The sequence below is a fragment of the Pocillopora damicornis genome, chromosome 1 (genome assembly GCF_964200805.1).
Source record: "Pocillopora damicornis chromosome 1, jaPocDami1.2, whole genome shotgun sequence".
In the NCBI taxonomy this organism is placed as follows: domain Eukaryota; kingdom Metazoa; phylum Cnidaria; class Anthozoa; order Scleractinia; family Pocilloporidae; genus Pocillopora; species Pocillopora damicornis.
This window is the reverse complement of record NC_142670.1, coordinates 35,921,705-35,946,518: the sequence shown is the minus strand read 5'-3', so window position 1 is coordinate 35,946,518 and position 24,814 is coordinate 35,921,705. Positions and strand designations below refer to the sequence as shown.

The following is a 24,814-nucleotide window of genomic DNA, read 5'->3' as shown; positions in this document are numbered from 1 at the left end:
AGGTCGGCCATCATGAATAAACCTCGTGCTAGCTTGTGTTTACTCGAAGTCTCCTTTCTTCTTCGTCTGATACTACAGAAGCCATACGTGAAATAATTTAAGCGCTTGTATTCACCTTATAAGAAAGCAATTTTTATATTAACTTCATCTACATAGAGTCGGCAATTTTCGAATAAAAATCGCTGTTTCCCTTTTATTTTGATCATAGACAGGTAGTAATAATAATCCTTTATTCACTGTAATTACTAAAAATATTTACAAAATAATGATAAAATCTATAAAAATCGAAAAAAACATAAAACTGTCAAATAAAAATCTAAGAACAACTAACGGATACACGCTTCGTTTACGTTTACTTCTTGAACTTTGAATAAGAAGATAATTGGAAAAAAAGTAATAATAGTAATGTGAAGAATATTAAAAGTTTTAATCCTAAAAAATCTTGGTAGTTTGCTATCGATTCCAAAGCCCCTATTAATCCTAAATGTGAGGAATAGTAGAAGGCAGTAAAAGCTAGTTCCACTTTGATTCCCTATCGCTGTTCTTGTCTTTTTTTAAAAAAAAATGACCTCCAATACACGTACAAAATTTTGTAGAGCGGATAATTATTCTTCTTTTCCTTCCTTAGCCAAAATATCTTGGAAAAGAGGCCATTCAAAGTATCTCGATAAGTTCATATTATCAGGTTTAAATTACGCAGTCCATCAACATGCACACGAAATGGATCAGTCTCTCAATTCTCGCTTACAGACTACTTAACAACCCAATAAAATAAGAAAAAGGAATTCTAATGCGATCACTGAGCTTAGTTAGAATTCAGTTACGAGATGAATCATTGATAAACTTATTGCTAATTCATGACGACCGATAAAAATATTCCATACTATATTTGGCGCTTTTCATCCTCTAAACAAGAAATATAAAGGTGATTTTTATTCCTTTGGAAAAGCTGAACAAAATCCCGACCGTTGCGCAAAGTAAATATTATGTTCATGCATTTTTAATGTAAGGAAGAAAGAATGTACAAATTTTTTGGAATTTTCCTTCCCACAAAGAAAGTGCTCTTCTTTTCCCTTGTGGTGTTCTTCAACATCTTCGGCGAAGATATTGATGACACATTTACAGTTTTGGGGGAAATAAATTGAAATCCTCGCGCTGGGAATAGTTATCCTTTTATCCATCACTCAGCTGATAATTTTACAAGCTGCATGCTTTTTGTTTGTGCTCTGATGTCATTTGAATTTTTCATTTGATCGAGTTGATCGTTTTCCAAAACTCTCAACACTAATTTTCTTGACAATATAACGATGTTGGTAGAGGGAAATGAGATTTCGATGAATTGAATGAAGTGTTATCATGAATTGATTCAAGTTTTACTCATTTTGTTGTGTACTGGTTTTGACAGGGCGTAAAATGCACATCTAAAGCATAACTCACACATACTATGGTTAAAAACTGAAAGGAATCGAGTTGATTTTGTAGTGGAAAAATATTCTAGACATATTGGAAACTATATTGTGGCAAAGCACGTAGCATATTTATCAACAGAATCGACATCTGTAATGACTGTGTACATGTAGTTATCTCGCAATAAAAAAAGGAAGGCTCGCCACCTTTAAATAAAAAGAGCTTGTAATAAAATAACTAGGTTCTTCATTGTTTGAAATTTATCTTAAATTCGAAAACCGTCACTATTCGTTCTTTTTGGAAAGAAAATGGCTACTTCCCTTTAAACAAGAGATGTTTCAATGTCTATATAAATATTCTAGCCATATTTTGCATAGTTTATGGTGCGAACGTCGCGAGAGACTATTTAAAAGTGTTTTTTAATCTTTAGATGAAGAAAAGCCGCAGAAATGTTAGGTTTGCGATTCTGTGGTTTAACCGGTCTCGTTCTTCTCAAAGTAAATCTGCTTAATATCATCATATATTGAAGATAGAAGGAGAAATTGCGCTTATATCACTCTACTGCATAACTGTGTAACTGACAACACATCATAAAAGAACTGACAGAAAAAAAGATCTGTATGCGTTGCGCGCTTTCTATATCACCTAAAAGACTAATTGATTCAGCAATTTTTCAATTTCTCATCAGGACATAGATTTTTGAACAAGGCTTATAGAAAGACTCCACAAAATCGAAGAGTTGTAAACTTTTTTTTTTTTATGTCCGTTACTCTGTAAATATAACTGTTTATCGTTCGCTAACTGACTTCTTCGTTTCTTTTTTCTCAGGTGTCATTTGACTTTCAAATTAACGTTTTACAAGGAATATGTTTCCCTTTCAGTAAAATTCGAATCTCCATTGTAAAATACCATTACAAAACATACACTCTTGTTTATTATTTCGAGGATAATACTACTATTTGTGTTTTTCGAAGAATTTAGACTCTTTTCTATGTCGATCAATCAGTCGATTAAAATGTTTAACTTTTTTCGTGTCCTTTGTTTCTCAAAAAAAAGCGGAAAATTCACCTAACTATAACATAAAATCCCAAAAATAGAGAAAACAAACTAAAATGATCGAATTACAGAACTTCAGAGGCTAGAATATTTCAGGATAAATACAGTGGTAAAAACAGAACAAAAATAATGTCATCGAAAGAATCGCCATGTGTCAATATCTAGGAAGCTTATTTCCTATGAACAAAAAAATTATCTCTACTTTCAAATCTAACTTTTGTACCGTATAGTGAGCGAGAGAGATGAATTAAACTATTATGAAATAAGAGCAGAAACAAACGAAACTCTTATGTTGAGTACCTGAATACTGATTTCCCTTTACTCTGTAAGAATCTGATCGCGTTTATCCGCATAAGCAGAAGATAATTAATTCACACAGAGGTATAGGCTTTTACAGCTGTTTTCATTGTTGTTTTCATTGTTGTTTTTAATAAATTGAGAGTTTTAGATAGACAAAAATTTCCATCACGTCTACCTCAAAAGAGAACTGAAATAAGGTTTATTTGTTTTTTTTTCTTCTCCCTTTTCTCTTTGAGCAGTTTTAATAACTAATTTATATAATGTTGCAATGAACTGAATAAACTGACTAAATTATATGACTAACGCGACCATACATCGGCAACCAACGCTTTTATTATTTCAGTCATAACAGCATTTGACTTTCAAATCCAAATTATGCCAAATCTTCTTTACGCTAAATATTTTTTTTTTCATGAACACTGACTTACTTTTTTGAGCCGGGAATCCAAAACTACGGATCTCATCTCAAAGGCATTTTCATTTTCTTCTTTTATCAACTTCTCGAAAAGGAAAACTTATTTCCGCAGTATTATGTCCTCGGATTGAAAATGACATGTCAGTGGAAATCTCCGCTAGAGGGCAGCATTTTCAAGTTTCCACCATACGGACCTTCCCTTAGACGGTTAATAGCTTACCATTAGTTTCTCTTTTTTTCTCAGCTCGTGAGCGGGCGGAATTTTACAATTTTGTGATTTGATTGCTTCTAGGAGCGGGCAATCCCCCTTCTCCCCCCACCCCCCCCACCCCACCCCCACCCCCCCACCCCCACCCCCACCCCCCCTCATCCACACACGCACACACACTCTCACGCTCGCAGCGGGTGATATCTGTCGGGTGATGAGCTGTGTTATATATAAATATCCGTTTTTTTCCGGCGGGACAGCGTGTTTAAAACCTTGCTCGTAGTTCACTTCTAGTAGGGCCCACCTTCAAAGCTAAACTTTGGGTAAGTCTATGAAAGTTTTTTCAATACAGGATTCCACATCAGAAACCGAAAGAATTCAGTGAGCGAAAGCCGAATTAAACCGCCTCGTTTCTTGTTTAAGTTATCTCATTTAACTTCAGTTATCCATTGGAATTAGTAGAGACAGGATGTATAAGCGCCATTAGGTCGTACAAAAGAACAAATTCTTACAACTCTAACATAACCATTTGAACCTACTAACCGTGACTTTCCTTGTCATTTAGTGAGTAGCGTTACCATTGAATAATCGTCAATAGAGGCGGATACGATAAATTATTGGACTGGTTCTTAAAAATTATCGATTTAGAGCAATTTTTTTGTGTCTAAAGTAAGTGTGAAGAGTCGAAAAGCAAGCCACGTTTTCTTTAGGTTTGCTTCACTTTGCTCTGTGATTGGTCCAGAAAACTCGCACCATCCTGTCAACCAATCAGATCTAAATTAAAAGCCAATCGCGACTTAGACACTGGCGTTTGCCCGCGCTCCAGGCATTGTACCTAAATTGTCACCTTACTCAGACACTAGCTGAGTTCTGGTTTCTGGGCTGATTGCTCCAGAGGTGGTCAACGAACTTCAAGCGTTGCGCATGGAAAGTTTCAAAAATGAGGGGAAAAAATCGTGTCACAGCCAACTTAAGCCGGGTAAGAGGTATATTGTGACATCATTTACGAATAATCTCATAAATTAAACAGTTTCCAGTTTTATTATTTCTTTTTGTTTTCCTTGCTCGACTTTGTTTCAGGCCTGCCAGATTTCTTAGATGCCTTTCTATATAGATAGTACAAGATCATTCCAGCCACGAACGGCCAAAATCCTATTTACAGCAGTAACTTTGGATCGAACAGCGACTTCCTCTTAATGGACATGAACTCGGTGGTAAAAATAAGTACAGAGTTGGCTATGCTTGAAAAAAGCAAAAATAAGAAAATGTTTGGATTTACTGTTTATTTAGTAACGTAGAATGATATTAATATCATGAGTAGTAGAAATATTTCTGTATAACCCCATACTATTATTGTAATAAAAAAATTTAAAGTCATAGTCCTAGAGGCAATATATTGTTTCTGCCGTTGTTTTTTTTTAGCCATAAACTATCTACATAGTGAAGTATGGGGTTGTGGAGAAATATTGCTAATTGAGCGAAAAAGAAAGGCTTCTTGACCATTCCCTTTCTATGTTATTACAAGAAATTTAAAAGACAAATTTCCCTTTTTGGCTATTACCACATGCCCAACAGATATCTCGTTCGTGATTGGTCAATGACTCATGCCAAAATAAGTTCTGGAGTGCAATACAGGGTTTACATATTGCACGTGCTCAGAATTAAAGACAAACAAAAAAAGCTAAGTTCTAAATGTTTTGAAAAGCTTTCAACTTGGTTGAAATGTCACAACTTTTTTGCAACTCCGTGAAAATTTCTTATTTTAAGTAATATGTATTGAAGACAAACAAAGAGATTTAAAAAATGAAAAAAACCGACTTTGTGTTTTGCAATTTATTGTTAGTGCGATTAATTAATCTATAGAACGATGGTATTGAATGGCTGATCTTTTATAAAAGGAGTGTACCGCTGACTGTAAGACCTCTCACTGCCTTCTGTTTATCCTGAGGGCGGGCTCATGTTTAGGTTTCACCATACTGCTCCTTTTCGGGCGCAGCCGCCTATTTTACCATCGACAGCTGCTTATGGAAAAAGGTTATTAAAACCCTGTATCAGAATGGGTTATGTACCTAAAAGGATGGCTAACATGGAAAACGGACCGTGGAAAGGTTTATGTTCTTGCCTTGGCCACCTCGTGTTGATGCCCTCATGGGATGAACACTGTCTTCTCAGAGAGCCTCTCGCCACCTAGGAGCGAGCGAACGGCTAAGAAAACCTGACAAAATCCCGCGGAGAGGGAGGGAGAGGGGGAGGAGTGTAAGCTGCAATGGACAACCATCATAATCAGGTGGAATAGCAAATTTTGAAGTCACTTCACGTTGCGGAAAGCTTAAATAGCCCATCAATAGGGGAGTCAGTCTTGTTATTCAAACTTAACTTTCTTAGCATTGAGTGTCGGTCCAAATCATCATCGTCTTTCAGTTGTATTCAACACTTAATGATTGCATGTATATCAGTTGCACATTTTTTTTTTATTTCATGCCCCAAACACACCTGAGCATTTTGTTTTGGCGTTTTGCGGTGGTTGTTTGCCTCTTCCTCTTTAACTTTCCAGACACCAGTATCTTGTTTACTCAGCATCCTCTGTTGTGACTTCCTTTTCGCTGCAATTGATGGCAAAAAGCTCGACTTACGAACACTAGAAGGAATGTAGTTCTTAACATAGGCAGGTAAGTAAAAGCTTGAATTTGAGTTCAATCAAATTAATTCGAATTAATTTTGTAACAGTTAGATGTTCAATTTAATTGCAAGAAAATCGCAGAACATCTGCTTCAACAAGTAGTTTTAAGCTGCAAGGTTTTTATCCCCGGTGAAAGTATGATTCGTGTAGGTCAATATTATCTATTTCATATAATTATGACCTGATTCCTTTACGGGAACGAATAACCTTTCAAAATTTGTCTCCCTCACATCATGTGGCTTCACAGCTCAATTGCTAGCAGTCCCCAACTATTATCTGGGAGGCCCGGGTTCGAATCTGATTGAAGGCGGAATGTTTTTAAGGGTTCTTTTCTGAGATCACTTTGATTGCAGCTGATTATCACTTCGTTACTTGTAAAGTCTTTTTGTATAAATTTTGCCCTTTTACTTTGTTTTTAAATTTGTTTTTCGGCCAGTTGGGGAGCAGGCACAGATGCATGGGGACCAAACAAAGAAGATGTATGCAGCACTTCACGAATTTAGTAGTGATATCTGCTCATATTCTTAGCACTAAACAGCTGATAAAATAACCATGACATGTTGCCCTCAGAAGGTGAGGTCTGGAAAAGACTCTAAGATTCAGCGCATCTGCTATGAAGAAGCCAACCATGAAGTTATCACAACGGCCGATCAGAACCGACGAAAGTTGAAGAAGTCAATAAGTACGAAGAGAAGAATGGCGCAAACTTCCATTAGCGCGGGAAGTTGCGAATGACCAAACCAGTTTTGGTTTTAATTTTGCCCATGATTGGTTCAGATAGTGGCTTGAGTTATCTGAACCAATCGCAAAGCGAAGTTAAACGAACTAAGTGCAATCTCGGATTTCTTTTCCACACACAATTGAAATTGCTTGAATCTTTTTGCAGGGTCATGCTTCAGCTTGTCACTGTGACGGTCTTGTCGAGATGGTTGGACTTCAGGGAGTAATGCACCTAGTGAGTCAGAATCACCACCATCTTTACCCGTTCGACCCAAGCATCAGCAGGCATATTCACCATACTGTTCTCTCCAATCTGCTCCACGTATTTTTTTCTACTAATAGCCACAATTTTTGTATCCTGACTTTTCCTTTTTTCTTAAGTATTTGTATAGGAAACGTTTTTATTTAGCAATAAAAATGGTGCATTAGTTCTTAATTGAGACGAATTCTTTATTAAAAGGGTCAAATTCAAGGTGGAATCAGGACTGGTATTCGGCTAGCACAGGGAGCCCAGGTATAGATGTCCGGTTGTAATCCAGTAAATAACATAATGAAGCCATAAGTTGATTATCCTCGTACTATTCTCTTGTTATTTCTGTTTTTCACGTTACTATGTTCCCACCAGTGGCGTAGCGTCATTTTTTCTGCATATTTACTTTATTAAATCAGTTGATAAAAAAACTATTATGTAATACCACCCCTTCCCTCCCCCCCCCCCCACACACACACCGACGCAGAACCACAGTTTCCAGTTTCTTTAGAAATTTACTTCTTCATTCATCCGCTTCAATGCTTTTTTTCTAATTGATAACAATTATTATTACTTCGTTACATGCCCGTACAAATAGATGGTGAACCTTGGATGCAGCCTCCTGGTAATGTGATTGTATGGCCCATACTAACACAGGTATTTACAGAAAACTGTGTAACGACGCTGTAAAAGATTACTGTTTGGGGAAAATGACAGGCTTGTGATTGGACTTTCATATCTCAGTGTTAAAAATGCACCTATAACATCCCGAAAATCAATTTCGTTTTATCTTTTAACCTGAGAAACTTTTTAAATTTATTATTTTTTTTGTCAACATTTACATCCAAGAATTCAATAAAACGTCTATAACCCGACGACTTTGGTTCAGAATTCTTTGAAGAATTAAGAAAATATTGCTAGAACCCAAACGGTCATCGAACACTTCTCGAAATTTCATCGCAAGTTCACTTATTTTTTTCTTTAGGCGCTGATGCTATCGAAGAAGAAGGTTAAAACAAAAAACAAAAGAAGACCCACAAGTTCGTCTCGCCCTCCTGCAAGCCCCAGCGCAACAAGAACTATTTTTTATGACGATTAAACACTTACCCCGGGCTTATGGCAGCTTGATTAGAAACCATACTGGATATTTTTTCCAGCTCTGATTTATACTTAACTTGGTAATCTTGTAAAGTTTCATCTAGTTGAGTATTGCTTTAGCCGAGAAAATGTAATTGCAAATTGTAAAGGAAATTATTGTCATTTGTATCGCTTTGCGTATACGCTGTATTGTAAACAGTGCAGACTAAAATTCCATCTTTATAGTGCGTTCAATTGAACTGTGAAATTCTACCAGCACGAAATGCATGCTGGTTGAGCAATCACATGAACATCACGTGCTCGTCATATTGGCTGAAACAAGGAGAGCGGCTCAGTCCTCACCATTCGAACCCTCTTCAGTGTACATTAACATTCGTGCTATTGGAGTCAATTTCTATCACCGGCCATGATTTGTTTATCGAAGTGGTATAAAATGATTCTGAACTAGTCTCGGCCACATTCTGTCTTTCCCCGTTCCGCCCGTAAATGCGCAAAGGCATTGTAGTCGACGCGCTAACGAACCAAACTCGTAACCTGGTATTCCATAGTCGTATGTAGGAAAAAAGGGTGGCGCGAGATTTCTCGACGAATCACAGTTTATTAAAGATTTCATGCTTAAGAAAAAAGTGGGAAGAAAACGATTAACTAACGCAATTTCAGATAGGAATGAAAACACTTGAGAGTCGACGATACGCGTGTTCCACAATCGTATATTAAAGGTGCGAACTAAAATGTTGAAATATCTGTCTCGAGGTGGAGTTCAAAGCTTAGCTTGTCCCGTCAATGGAGTTTTTACAGAAGTAAAAAGTTCGAGTATATTTCAAATTAATGTTGTATTTGAAATTATACGTAAAAAGTGGTTTAACTGCAGAAGTATTCATTTACAAGCTAATGTGCATGGCCGCCTTCTACTGATTTACCTTTTCTCCATATGTTTCATTTTATAAAATGATCAGTTGATGTAGATGTGTTCCGAGTGAATTAAATTTGAGAGAGAACCTACTTGTGGCTTTTTTTTTTCTGGTCACAAAAGGCATAGCTGGTGATAGGCCCTCGGTAAGAGGAGAGAAGAGTAAAAGAGAGCGAGCAAAAATCGGTGAGGTTCTTGGAAGGCATGACACTTTCTTTCATCCTAATTAGATTTTTCTCTCACTTACCCCACGTTTATGCTCGTCTTCACTGTGTCAGGCTTCCAGAGGCAAGGTTAACTGTGTAGCATGAGGAAGAGTGTAGAATGGAGGGGAAGATTTTCCGGTTTGCTTCTAGTGAGTTGTACAGACGTTAAGTTCGTTTAGTTAAGTTAGATTCACTCAGGTTTCTGGCTCGATTTACTCAGGTTTAGCTAAAGGACTCTTTCAAATTTGGTCATAATTAGCTGTGTAGCTCTACATGTTACAGCTTTGAGTCCTTCACTGGAAATATAAATTTTGGAGTGTAAATTATAGTCCCCTAGTAAATTGAACTACACTGGCAAATGATTGAATTTCTTAAGTTATCTCTGCGGTCGACAAGAAGGAAATATCACAAGCAGTCACTAAGGACTAAAATTCATGACGAGTCAACACCCTAAAAGGCAGAACAAAGGGTGGTGCGAGATTTCTAAACCAATCACAGTGCAGTAAAGATTTGATATCTGAGGGTTTTTGAAATACTAACCCGTCACTCGCACCCACCCTTGGGGGAAGTCTTTAGATAGAAAATGTAAAACTTAAAAATGTTTCCTAACTTACCGGAAATATATATCAGTTACCCCTTATTTTACATCGGGGGTAACCAAAAACCTCAAGAGAGTCGCGTCAAGGAGATACATTATGGTGTCAAAAGAAAACGGTTCAGCTTTTTGGAAAAATTCAAACTGAATAATTCATTAAAACAAAAAGTTCAACATTATGAGAGATACAGAAAGCAATTTTGTATCAGTTTACTTGTCACAAGTCATTGTGGCACATAATCCACACTGTGGATGAACCTGAAGCGTGACTTAGAAACCTTTAATATAGAGTAAATTGAGAACGGACTCATGTGTAAGGTCTTAAAAGTGTTTTATTGAAGTCTTCGTTAACGTTTTACAGTAAATCTTGAACCCCTGTTCGTAACTCTGTGTTAATTCCCTCAAAAAGCCACTCACGCATTCAAGTTATTCTTACTGTAGAAGCCATGTTGAAGATCGCGCTTGAACAAAGATATAAAAAAAATACCACATACTACAATGAACTAGAATTCTCGTTGTGAGTTAAAAAAAAATCTAGAAATGGGCTACAAAATTAGACTTAAAAACACTACTAAATATCTAAGTTAGTGGTATTTAAGACCCTTTTCCTTTTTTCCTTTTTTTGATTTTCAGGCTAATGTGAATAATAATGACGAATTATGTAAAGAAGCAGGCTTCAGCCATGACAGAGGTCGCTAATGACTATAATTCTCGCAAACGAGCTATAAAAGCCCTAAGACATGACCTATTTAAATCATTTTCATTCTACAAAATCTCTAACAAACGAATTCTGACCTAATCTATTTTCCTCTAACAATTCTAAACTTAGTCTGCATGCAAAGCACTTGCAAGCTTGTTGTGGAAGTGAACTATTCAGATTGTTGTCGTACCACTTAATATCCTATATTTGACTTGTTACTCGTTACCACAACATCTTTCTAATTTCTTTTTTAAGGAATTTGCGTTCATAAAGAACGTAGTAACATAGCGAAAATAGACCTCACTCTACCTCTTAGCTATCATTATGCTCTCATACGAGTTATAAAAATTCTAGAAATGAGCTACTTAGGTCATTCAATATATTGTTAAATCTCCAATGCATGACGTCTTATCCAGTAACTGTTTCTCTTTTTTTCTGCGACTTTTTTACCTTTTTTTTTTAACTAGAGATACTAAGGAAATTAAGCGACTCGACTCGTACTCTGAATACTCGGTCGACGAGTTGTGGTAATGTTCGAACTATTCAGATTACTGTTGTACCGCCTAATGTCTACTAACTGTGGAAATCTTAACCGCAAGTCTAAGTTCTTTGATATAATATCCAACCCAAAATTACCGTCACTTTAACTCCTTATGACTTTAATGCTCGCGGATGAGTTCTAACATGTTAAGAAATGAACTATTTAGTTTACCAGCGTATCATCAAATATCTATTAAGTGGACGTGTTCGACCCATGCATTTGTCTAAGTTTTTCTTGTCAAATTTCAGATGATTTTTCGTGTTTAAACAAAACCTAGAAATGAGCTATATAAATAGTTGTTATACAGATAAATCTCTGATAATTCTTATTCAAGCCCCTTAGTGTTCTATTATTATCACATTATTTGCTCTTTTCTATATTAGGAACTCTAAAAGAAAGTTCTTCAGGGACATCAAATCCCCTCTAAACTAAGAGTAAACCCCGAATAAACCCAACAATTTCCAGGGAAATGTACTTACACATTACTTTTCAAATCAGAGGTATTCCTAATCAAAACATTTACTCAGCTATATTGTAATTAATGATGGAAAGATCAGCATGCAGAATAGAATATCTTATCACACTAGGAGCATACCCAGCTTTTCGAATTGTCGTGGGCCTATACCCTAAGAAAGTTCAATTTTTGTTTCAAAATTTGCACGAGTGATGTGATAAAAGTTAAGAGGTACAGGACTCTAGGCTGGCTACACCCCTGATATTGTTGTGTTCCTTCTTGAGCCATCCGACTTAACTGCGGTGTAGCAATCATGGTCTTTAGAAATACGCTCTAACTAATAGGCTAAAAGATTCAGGTAGATGTACATGATACAAAAAGAAACAAACAAGCAAACCAAAAACGGTCAAAACGAAGCAAAAGGAAGATGGACTGATAGATAGAATGCAAGGTATACAATGATTAGCTCGGACAAAAAAGTTGCTAAGTATTGTTAACATTAGATCAAAGAAAAAGAAATTACACGCCCACTCAGATATAGCGAAATATGTTCTACTTAAACTATACCTATTTACCACACAATGATAACTTCAGACAACAAAGTTATTGAGTATTGTTAACATTAAATCTAAGAAAAAGAAATTACAAGCCCGCTCAGATATAGCGCAATATGTTCTACTTAAACTATACCTATTTACCACACAATGATAACTTCAGACAACAAAGTTATTGAGTATTGTTAACATTAAATCTAAGAAAAAGAAATTACACGCCCACTCAGATATAGCTCAGTATGTTCTACTTCAACTATACCTTGTTACCATACAATGATAAGTTCAGACAACAAAGCTACTGAGTATTGTTAACATTAAATCTAAGAAAAAGAAATTACACGCCCACTCAGATATAGCGCAATATGTTCCACTCCAACTATATCTTGTTACCATACAATGATAAGTTCAGAAAGCAAAGTTACTGAGTATTGATAACATTAAATCTAAGGAAAAGAAATTTAAGACTAAGATGTTACCATAGACAGTATGTATTGATTACTAGAATCATTCTTCTCCTTTTCCTTGAAATTGTTTAGTTTTTCTCTAGCCCTCGCGGTCTCCATACTAATGGCAATGTTTTTGGCTCTTGGAAACTGTCAGAGGCAAAGGAAAAAGCACGCTTATCAATGAACGCAAAATTAACTTAACGATTACTTGTTTGTTTGATCTACGGACCCGAAATTCAGTCAGTCAAGCGTTGAATGTTTGCATGTCTGTATTGAAGTGTTTTGCGGCCATAATCTGATTCAGTTAGTTATAACCATGCCCACTGGCCAGGTGGAGAGTCCAGCAGACAGTCGGGTAGACAATCAGCCCATCTGTCAGTCAGCCAGTGGTCATAGCTCGGGTAGTCAATTCAATTTGACGGCTTACCGGCCAGTTGCACAGATAGTCAGGTGACCAGACTGTCAATCAGGAAGCTGGTCAGTGCATTAAGGACAGAAGGCAAATTTGAATATAGAAGCATAACCAAAGAGAGCACTCGTCAGTGCAGCGTATTAGCCACCCAGAAGTTTTTTTTTTCAAGTTATACTTTTTCAAATCATAATCAAGCAGAGAAAAAATTGATTAGTTTGAAAATGTTTTGCTAGCCTTACTGCCAACAATGAATGTGCTGCCTGAAAAAATTTGCAAGTGACTTTGAAAGAGACGAGCAGTATATTATAGCTACAACAAATCAGACTTCATCTCCTTCATCTCCAATAACTTCAACCATTACAGTTGCAGTGAAATCTCTAATTTGAAACTGGTTTGAGTTAGCCAAGGAGTAAAATAATTTAGGATAGAGTTACGCTTTGTGAATGGCATCAAAAAAGTCACTTTTGATTCAGAATATAGATCGGGTTCAACAAACTGATAGTTTAAGTAATCATGAGTCAACTATACATGCATACACACCGTAACGCATCAAAGATTTTCACTCTAAATCTCAAATATTACACTTATTCTGATTGGATACATGTAACAAAAAAAACTACCTTCTTAAGAGGGATTTGTTTTCCGTACTCCTTTAGTCAGCGGTATTCAGTATTAAAGCAGACGTAATAAGCATTTACCTTGAAAGTACTAAAGCGGCCTGGTATCAAACACGTCTTCTTCCCCTGGACGGAACACGAAAAGAGATAGAAATGCAACGCGCTCATTTTTTCTCAAGCGATGCAGTACTAAATTGCACAAGTACAGAAAACAGAGCTGCCACTTATTACAGCTCATTTAATTTTGCTTGCTTGTGTTGAAGTGTTTTGAAACCTGAGGTACACAACATCAAAGTCACTATTTCCATTCAATGAGTTGTGGTAAGTGGCGGTTCTGTTTTCTGTATCTGGGCAAATTATTATCGTATCGCTTAAAAAACAAACAAACATGTAAAACGGCTCAATAAATTCATAAATGTAAGATTTTAGCATTGTATAAAAAGTTATGGCTCTTCGTTACGAGGAGGTATAATAATACTCAAGTGGTGTGTTTTTTTCCTCAATGTAATCAACTCCCGATGTGAATCGCGACCTTTCGACAGAGCACTTCAAGTGATCTTCAGCCAATTGAGTGGACTGATTGTGCGTCACCTTATAAAGCATATGTGGACCAATCTGAGTCTATCTCTTCTGATTTATTAAAAATGTTACCTTCCTCTACGACATCCATGTCAGGCTCATGCATCTCCTCTTCTTCTTCAGCTTTTCTAGCTTCTTTAAAAAAATATTTATTTGATACAATGTAAGTTAGTATACAGTCATTAAATTTTGTTTTTGTACTTAGGAATTAAAATCATAAATGTTTCACCAATTTCAACACTAGAATTTTTCCAGTGACTACCAAGGGAAAACAGATGTTTTAATTACTCATAAAATGCCTTACTCTCTTGAGTGACCAATCAAAAACCATTATCTCCTTTACCTTTGTTACTGGGTACTGAAATCTCTTCAATTTCCACCTGCTCCTCAGATTCAACAGCTGTGTGAAATCAGATTCATTGTTAAAATTCATAAGGTTAGACACCGCAGCCCATTGCCCGCTATCAAGTCAGAAAATTAGCCTTGCTGTTACTTACACTGTACGCTGGAATAAATGAGACCCATGTGGGACAAATGTTCAGTTCCTAAAAAGCAATTCATTGTTTTACCTTCCTCAGTTGTCTTTTTAGGTTCGTGCTTACTTCCTCCTTCTTCACCTGCACACAAATATTAAAGATATCTTGACATTATGGAAAGTAAAGTATTGTGCTCACTGAAATCCGCAACAATCGCCTTATTCTTCAACTATTATCAGAAGCTATAAGTAACACTGAAGATGAGTGTCCATCATTCAAAGGGTTCTTGTAAGTAGCTTAACCTTCGATCACTTCTGATAATTTTTTTTAAAACCTTTCATAGGGTTAATTGCAATTGGAACTAGTGGTTCCTAAAAACTGGGCGATTCTCAACATCAAAAACTTCTGTTAGTGTGTAGAGACACTCCTACTTACAGAAAATGTCAACTATTACCTTCTCTTTGTGTTCTTCGTCGATACTGGCTCTCGCGATGATGAACAGTGATTGCATTAAAGAATACCATCCATTTGAATAAACCGCGAGTTATTCCGGAAAGGCTCAAACGTTAATAACGCAAATATATCTTAAGTCTTTGACAACAGCAAACTTTCCGACAGGACTTTTTTGATTGCATAGACCCGTTAGGTTTAGTAACTGAGGAAGGGTTTTGTGCCTTACGGGAAATAGTGGCCAAAAAGCTGCTCTCGTTAATTTTTTCATGAGACAGACTTAGAATCTGTGATTTGATTGGTGATTACGTGTTAATATGATAACCCTAATCTTATTGGTTTGACATACAAAACCATGCAATCAAGTATACCAAGTGCGCCAGCTTGTTAGCACCAGCCACCTTTCGCTGTTTTGTAGAGTTATGACATTTCTTAAAAAAAAGTGAAACTTGAAAAGGTGTTTACCTTCCACAGTCTTTGCAGAGGCTGGTCTGATGTCGCAATCATCCTCATAATCTGTTTTAAGGAACAAGTAGAGTAAAACATGACATAATGCTCATGGTTCATGTTTTATTCTGAAATAAATTTCTTTACAAATGTATTTTACGTACGTTAGATTTTCATATATTTATTCAAGTATTCATTGATTGATGAAATATCACTGAGTTACAAAGCTCAAATTTAAATCTGCAAGTTAATTAGTGCGCATGAAAATGGTAACCGGAATAATACCTCTGCCAAAGACAGTCGGTTAAGACGTATTACCTTTCTTCATTTTGGCGATTCTTATGATCGGTTGTAAGGTGCAATATGCTGTTGAAGTCACCTTGTATAACTGTGATTTCTGCAGTACTACTTTTGTAAATAGAGCGGTTGTCTATGCCTTCTTTTGATATTTCTTTCATAAATAATTTTTACCTGAGGAAGATGGATTCGCATCCCCCTCACAGGCTTGTTCAATCTCTGCCAACAGAGCAAAGAATTATCTTTAAGTTATTTTTCATATAATATAACTGAAAACTGGAAACAACGAATAATCATTGTCAATATATACGTATCATTCATTTACAACAACCACATCATATGGGGGACGATGGTATCTTTCTTCCATACTGGAATACTACATACTTTGGCACATTACAGTTTACTAATGTAAAGGAATGGTGATATCATGAGTGGAGGTGTTAAAAGTGCATAAGGCAATTTATCACCAGAATATCTGGAGGTAACTTATCAATCAAAAGTAATCCAACCTAATTTCATTACATTTGCGTCATACGAGAAACCCTTCCTTGATCTCTCCTTTCTCGAAGTGCACCTACAGCAACTGTCAGAGCAGAAAAAGAATACTGTAGTTTCTGGGCATCTTATTTGAAAGAGCTCATATTTGATAGATTAATTAATTATACTATACACACCTGGCAAGAGAGTTGAGTTACAAAGTCAATTACAACATTGTCTTTGGCATAAAAAATTCTACACTTATTTACTGACCTGGTTGGGGAGCAGGCAATTCAGGGGCTTCCACTTCTGGGATTTCTATCTGTGCTATTAATTGCATTTCAATCTGTTCTCCTAGGGGGGAGAAAAATGAAAAAAAGGGAATTAAGTACAGAAAAGAGAAAGGAAAGAAAAGTATCGCACATAGAACCCTACAGAGGACCCTACAGAGGTGTAGAGAAGATATGTGATTAGATTGAGAAGCACTATATTTTTTACCTTCCTCGACGTTAGCATGTTCATCCCCATTTCCAATCTGTCCCTGCTGATAATTTTCTGCTTCTTTGATATAAAAAGGAACACCAATAAAAAAATAATGGTCATTGTCAGGTTTATCCAAAGGGAAAAAAAACGCTCAGAGAAACAATTCAGAATGGATCGTCATCTAATAATTTCAGACAGGAGTATAGCCATTCATATTTTTAGAATTGTTTGTAGAATGAGGTTTTCCTAGCACCTTATTTCATACCAGTTCCATCCTCTCCCCCTTGAAAACCTTATGAGTAAAAATGACATATGTTACTTAAAGAAAACTGGGTTGCTAATACTCAATTTGGTGAAACTTAAAGTTTGTTCATTTCAAGGTTTGGAATACAATTATTGTTATCATGGTATTTTTCAATGGAGCTTAAAACTGTACCTTCTTGATTTTGTCCTCTGCTGAAAACAGATCGAACATTGGACCACAGCTTCCTCAGTTTTGCTTTCAACACAGGCTGAACCTAGACATTCAAAATATATTGAATAGTTTACGTAAAGACTTTCAAGTAACGTATTTAGAAGTCACGTTGGTCTCTATGGTTAAAGTTAACGATGGAGAAGCTAAAAAAATCTGTCCGATCATTTACTTTTTCATGCTTGTTTTGTATGTCAAACGTTACAATTACAAAATTAAGTTGCCAGCCTGCTCTGACACAAAACCAAATTTGAACATAACGGTAGGTACTATTCCAAAGTAACCAAAGAAGAAACGTTACCTGTGGAGTAGAAAGCGTATACAGCAATGGGTTGATAGCTGAATTGATCGGCAGAGCGAACACTGCAATCCACACTGCCAGATCACCAGGAGGATCAAATGTTTTCTCGACGTGGGACCGGATACCGATAGCAATGATTGGCATCCAACACAAGAAATCGGTCAGAATAATGAAGAAGACTCTTTTGGCAAGTGCTCTTTCTCTTTTAGCTTGTGCACTTTGTGCTCTTGCTCGTATTTCACGAACAGTTCCATGTGCACCAAGCCGTCTGCTTGACGACCATGATTTCCACAAGATGGCAACGTAAGCAACCGTGATGAAGATGAATAGGGAAAAATTCAAAACGATAAAAATGGAAGTGGAGTATTCCCAGCCTTCTTGTAATTCAGGGGAAAGCTGCAGGGGCAGGCACACTACATTATTGCCATAGTACCACTCGCTGAAATAGTGCATTCCAGACAAGGGAAGGAATGCCATAACGCCTCCCACCAGCCAGATAACTACGCACATTAGACAGGTCTGCCTTGGGGTAATTTTTGCAAAGGTGTAAGGAAACACGATGTTCTTGAGTCTGTCCAATGCGATCAGAGAAATCATCATCACTGACACTTCACTTGAAAAGACAGACATGGCACCATTGAAATGGCAAAACCAACCGGTGCGCCACTCATAGTCATGCAGGTAGTATTCCCCTGACCATTGCAGGTCTTTTATGCCTATAATGATTAGGTATATACCCATGATACCGTCAGATACACCCAGATTCACCAACATGATAGACTGGACCACATTGTTATCAGGGTAGAAATACTGCCACCCAACTACGAATAAAGACCCTAGCAACGAGAGAAGACCGACAATCCAAAGAGTTCTCCTTGGAGCATGGTGGCGGAACATGGAGTGGCAGCTTGCAAAATTGTCATTGAAGGAGTATTCGCAATCAGCATCCTGCCTGAAAAGATCGAGATGGCAGCACATCAGGTTGGTGTCCAAAGTTCTGGAATTCGAAAAAAAGAAGAAAAAAACAAGAAATAACGCTATTATTGCATCGTTGAAATCCATTGAAAATAATTAATTGATTAATAACAGACTATTATTAAAATGATTGTTTGAAGGGGTGAGTAAAGGAAAGGATCGTTATGGAATCTTACACTCTGATGATGTGCGTCAAATGCTTGAAAAAGCCTTTGGGGAGCTCAGCCATCAGGTTGTAATGCATGAACCTGTAATTTCAAATAATCATAATGTGAACATTAATTTGGTTTATGTGATAAGTAACCTAAAAAAATGAATTTCAATAATAAGATTCATTAAGCTAATGTTAACGTTCAAATAGACTGTCCAAAAAGACAAAATCAGGAACCCTAGCTGAGGATTTTCAGTACGGACATTAGTTTGAAATTTTCTCAAAGATTTTTTTCAAAATGTATTATTAAGCCTAAGATAAGTCTCGTCTTGCTTTCTTGGAAATTCTTGATGGCTACTGATTTTATGGACGTGGCAGCCCATTCGGTTGCGTTCGTTGGCTGCATAAAAGCCTCTGTCCGGACTCATCTAAGGAAACATCGCTATAGTATATCTACGTTATTTTCCAAAATTACTTTGCACGAGTCTTTTCTTTGACAAAACGGAATCAAAAGGATGTTATCTGATTTCAGTATATGCAACTAGTTTAGGTGCCCAGATAAACATCTGTTATTTGCAGTGCACTTACAAATATCGCAATTCGTGGGCATAGCTGAAAATCGTGCTGGTAACGTTTTGTATCCTATTGCCAAAGATATTGCTGAAACGAAGAACGTAACTATTTACAATTAACACCTAAACGGGGACTCGCAGTAGTCATATTCCTCATTCTAATAGCTTCATACGCTACATATATCTCCATAATGTTTGTTTCCGTTTTTTTACAATATCTATCTTGGTGCACCTGAAGTGTGTTCAAAGGTACATTTTTAGTGCAATATAAATTTTAAAAAATTCCTTTTTTGAGCAAGATAACTTGTACCACGACTGTTCTACATCGTGTTAAATTTAAAGACTAAAATCTCAGATTTTGAACGCTGATATCATATTCGTTCTATCACTTCAAATATTCTGGAATGTTTTGTATGTGATTAACTGTACTCACAAAGATCTGAGCTTTTTAACGCCCTTGAATATTTTGTCAGGCAGAGCCTCGATTTTGTTCTCCGAGAGATATCTTAAACAGGTGAAACGGATAATGAAATAAATATTAAAGTACAGTAACATAATATGATTGGGTAAGGCAAATTTTATTTGATTAATAACGGAGTTAACAGTAAAATAATATTACTGTATACGGTTTGAGATTCAGATCATCATGGAAAACGGTTTAAACTCTAAATGCACTTACAAATCTAATAGCTCCACCAAGCCCTGGAACTGATCTTCATGAAGCTTCTCAATTTTGTTGAACTCCAGTTTCCTGGAGAAAACATCATGGGAATTTTAGACTGAAATATGCTCATGTGGTAGTGATATCTTTAGCTCTACTTTTTTTAAAGTAAAATTTGTGGTTAAGGCAGGGAATGGCAACGTTTTCCAGTAAAATAGCTCCCAATCTTTATATCGTAATGATCAAAGAACACACTCGACATATTTATGATGATCTCAAGATTAAGTGCGAAAACTCTCAAGTTCACTCTCTGTTACAGATTACAAAATTAGTGCCAGGGTAGTTTGATCTGGCAATATAACAAATTCTGAGATATTGTCAACTCGGATAAAAAGGAAACTAAAAAACCTTTGCCTTCAAGGAGTAAATTACAATGTAAGTTGTCTTTTACTAAGAAGCTATTATAGTCACCAAGTGCTGTTATTTTCAAGAAAATTCTTTAAAACAATTTTTAATATTTTGGGCCGATATCAATCTTACTTACAGAAATTTTACCGCTACAATGTTTCTGAAAGCATACGCTGGCAGATTTTCAAGTTCATTGTTTGATAAATCCCTGAAAACAATTATTACACAGTTACAAAGATTTCGCTTATGTTAGAGCTACCAACTGAAATCTGGGAATCGTTAAGGTTGCTATTTAAACAGAAGCTAATAAATTCTTACACCACAAAGTAACTTAACATTACTAACCAAAGCACAAGAAATACATAAGATAGCATCGTCTACTTCAATTAAGATTTGCAAATACGAGCTGGAAAACTTCATGATGTTTCAACTATGATGGCTGTGCTTTTAAAAAAATATATTTTAAGAATGATCATTTGGTTTTGTCCAATTATCTCCTTGGTTAAATAGCTAACTCACTTACAGATATGTCAGCTTGGAAAGGCTGTTAAAAAGTCCGTCTGGTAGACTCTTCAACTTGTTATTTGACAGATAGCTGATAGGAATAACGAAACAAGAAAATGCATTTTCATTAAATACATAAAGATTCTGGTCATCAGAAACAACCAAAGAACAAAGAGAAGTAAGTAGTGATACACATGCACTGTCTTACAATATAGAGAATATTCAAGAGTCACTTCATTCATTTAGTTTGGTCAATATTTATGACAAAAAGCAATTGAAGGCCGCTGAAAACTTGAAATCTGTGTGCATACTGAACTCTTTTCCCCAACACTGGCAATGGCTGCCTCTTGGATCAATAATGAAATCATTAAGCTCGTGATCTAAGAAAATATGCCAACATGGTTCAAAACAGAGAAAGATAACCCATAAAAACAACTCTGATATTCATAACATGCGTGAATTTCATTGTTGTATGTATGATCGTTGTCACTGAAATGTTAGTTCAGCAACAAACACAAAATTCTAGATGGTTCAATTTTAAAACGTGTTATAAGTGCAGATGGAAAGATTTTATAATCTGCAACTGGAAAAGATTTTCTTTCTATATGCTCTAATTAGAGAAAGGGACGAAAAGTATGATACTACCAGAATCTGTGTTAAAATACACTAGCAGTGATTTAACAAAAGAAAGGAAAATTTTACTAAGTGTTGGAACACTTTATGTAGTCATTGAGTTAAAACAGGGGGAAGCTTGGAATGAAATAACTTACAGTTCTTTCAAGTTTTTTAGATCTTGGAATAAATTAGGAGGCAATTCCGTGAAGTTGTTGTCTTGCAACCATCTGTGTTGAAATTAAAAAAATATATATGTGACCTGTATGTAAAATATGTTTAGTTTCATTAAAACAGTTATTTACCGAATCGTCTTTTGATCACTGAGTGGAGGGGAAGAAAAGAGAAAAAAAGAGAAAGGAAAAAAGTTAATTTGAAAAACAAGTATAGACAATGCGGTAAGAGAGGGGAATGCTGCTGTGTTACAAAAACAGTTTTCCTTCCACAACAGTATTGATACATTAACTTACAGTTCCTCTAGCATTGTCAAGTTTTTGAAGGCACTTTCATTCAACCCTTTGATGTCGTTGTCATTCAGGCGTCTGCGTTATTTACCATATAAAACTGACGATTAGTTTAAAGATCCACCAGAAGTTTATCTGCTTAGATAGGGGTACTACTGAAACCTTTCAGGGCTGTTGTCGAAGACAGTTACGATTGTTTTGACTTGTGAGCAAAAGTCGGCATCACCGTCATTGAGCGAAGAGTTGTTTTTGCTAACTTCACCGTTTACTCATTTTACAACATAAGATTATAATCAAATTTGACATAGATATGGAAATTTGTTAATGATGGAAATTGGAATGATCTTTTTATTTAATGAAGGCACTTTTTGATGCCTTTTACACAGAGGACAGAATCTCATAAACGGTCAGTCCTGCACAAAGATCCAGAATGCAACAGTAGATATGTGATCTTCATGATATTTCATATTAATTCTTGATTTACGAAGCGAAACGAATAATCTGATAAATTTAATAAAACAACGATAACAACAAAAAGCAGTTGGAGGCCTGTAGAACTGTTGTGCAGCTGGTCTGAGATTAGAGTTCTTATTCTGCAGGTGCGAAAGTTGACTAGTAGTGTCAATTAAAGGTGAATTTATTTTGTATTTAAATAGCTACATATTATGAATGAAATATTTGCAAATTTTGTCAATCTTATGAACGCTTATATTGCATCACTAAGAATCTAGGAGCGCGGATCAGACAGAAAAAAATGAGTTTACTTACAGAAACCTTAGCTGTGTGTTCTTGTCAAAGATTCCTGGAGGTAGGTGGTGCAATTGCATTTCAGACAAGTGCCTATGAATTCGACGAAAATTTAGCACACTAAATAAAGGCCAGGGCTGGGATGCATATAAAGTAATAAATCAGATGACTAGTGGAATAAACTCAGTTTTGAAATGCAGCTTGAGGATTGTGTAGACAACTCAAAATGATTATTATAGAAATTTTACTGTGAAATCAAAATGGTGCAGCCATGTACATATGTTTTAATATTCTCACTTGTCAAGACGAGCAAGGTTTTGTCTGTCGTGGTTATCCTAACTCAGTTATGTACCCTTTGACGGAGAAACAAGCTACTCATAAGGCCTCGAAAACAATCCTCCAGCTACATCGGTCTTAGGCCACCTTTCGGGCCTTTTTCCATGATGGATGAACTGAAACAGGCTTTCTTTTTTTTCGGCGGTTCATCTCACGATAATTTGTGGTTACCCGTTTCCTTTCCGAATCTGTTGCTCCGAAAACATATAGAAAGGTTATCTTTCTGATTCTCGAATACACCATCGTATTTTCCTCCTTACATGATTCCGAAAGTTCTTGCAGATGAAAATCAAGTACAAAACTGATCTTCGCAGGCGCGGTTGCGCAATTGCACCTTACCTGCAAGGATCATTGCTTTGCTTGATTTTCATCCGAAAAATTTATTTCATCAAAAAATATGATAATATTCCTCTACGGGATGGAAGAACCCTCCAAAATGTGCCTTGATCTCAACGAGTGGCGTCTTAGCTCAGTTGGTTGAGGCACCCCACTAGGTTTGGGGAGGCACGGGTTTGAATCTTGTTGAAGCCTGAATTTTTGCTCGGGCTTCTCAGTTTTTGCAATTGTATGAAATACAGGTCAACTTCGAGGATCATTGTCCAATTTGTTTTATTTTATACTCTTTCCTTAAAGCCTTTCTAATGTCGTCATATCATCTGTTAGTCTCAGCGTATAATCATAATATCAGAGTGAAATTTTTCTAGTTTTTAAAATTAAAAGTGTTACCCAAACATTTATAAACACGTAATAGTGGGTTAATGTGTTTTAAAATACAAAGAAAAATATCGTTTGATGTCCCTTAATAGAGGAAAAATTAACTTACAGCCAAATCAATTTAGTATTTGTAGCGAAAATGTCAGATGGCAAACTCTTCAACTGGTTATCAGACAACATTCTGAAAGATAAGAAACAAAAAAAATTAGAAATGCAATTTGAAATTGTTAATAGTGGCCTTCTTTAAGCTGTCAGCTTGGCATTGTCAAGTAAAACATCGATATGCATAAGAAATTTGTTATTCTGATATAAAGAATAAAGAAAATAAATGGTTGTCCGGTAAAACAATCTTAACATAAATCGCCTCCTTTTCATGTCAGAATGTGTCACTTAATTTACGTGAAAGACCTTTACGTTTACTCACGGTCAATCCTCGTGGAATTACAAGATTATGATTATAAATATAGACAGTGACACGAAGTCTACCAAGTAAAAACGTGGTACTTCTACCTTCTGTACTTCTAAAAGATTAAAATATAGCAAGTCATAATACAGATTTGCATGGATTCCGTGCTACAGATATAATGAAAGGAGAACTGACTAAAAAATTGGGACGGTTTATTAAAGTTTAAATTCTGTCAGCGATGACGCTTGACGCAAGTGGCGACCTAAGCTATTTCACAACACTGCATTGCCGTAACTAGAGCTTCACTTCAAAAATTCTGACAGGAGAAGTGCAATTATGATCCCAGTATTTCTCAGATTATAAGAAGTAAGTCGTTCCTTTCAATGAAATTGGACTTTAAATATTCTAAAGGCTTGCTTTTTCCTTTTTTCAGTTGTTTTTAAGTGACTTTGTAATATGTCAATTTGCTTTCCATCTCCGCCAGTTTAAGTTCGAGAACCCCTCGATTATGTCCATCTAAATGAATTTGTTGGTTCATGATCAGTTGATTCTCGATGAGATTGATTTCCGACCGGACATTTTGGACCTCAGAAATAATTCCACTTTTCGACGAAGCTTTCGGTTACCCGGTGCCACGCACAAATTTCTCGTGGTCCTTGTTCACACTTTTAGATCCCATCTGAGCGTTTTCAACTGTCGTCGTATTTCTTGAA

At 36.2% G+C, this 24,814-nt stretch overlaps 1 protein-coding gene across 1 annotated transcript; it reads right to left on the bottom strand.

Annotated features, from left to right (window-relative positions):
* Nucleotides 1–20,837: 20,837 nt before the first annotated feature.
* On the bottom strand, nt 20,838–22,725 carry LOC149053554 (uncharacterized). Its single transcript, XM_089203164.1, has 4 exons — nt 22,667–22,725; nt 21,905–21,976; nt 21,593–21,664; nt 20,838–20,913 (listed from the first exon to the last, which is right to left on the bottom strand). The coding sequence occupies exons 1-4, from the start codon at nt 22,723–22,725 to the stop codon at nt 20,838–20,840; spliced, it is 279 nt and encodes a 92-aa protein (XP_089059290.1).
* Nucleotides 22,726–24,814: the final 2,089 nt, after the last annotated feature.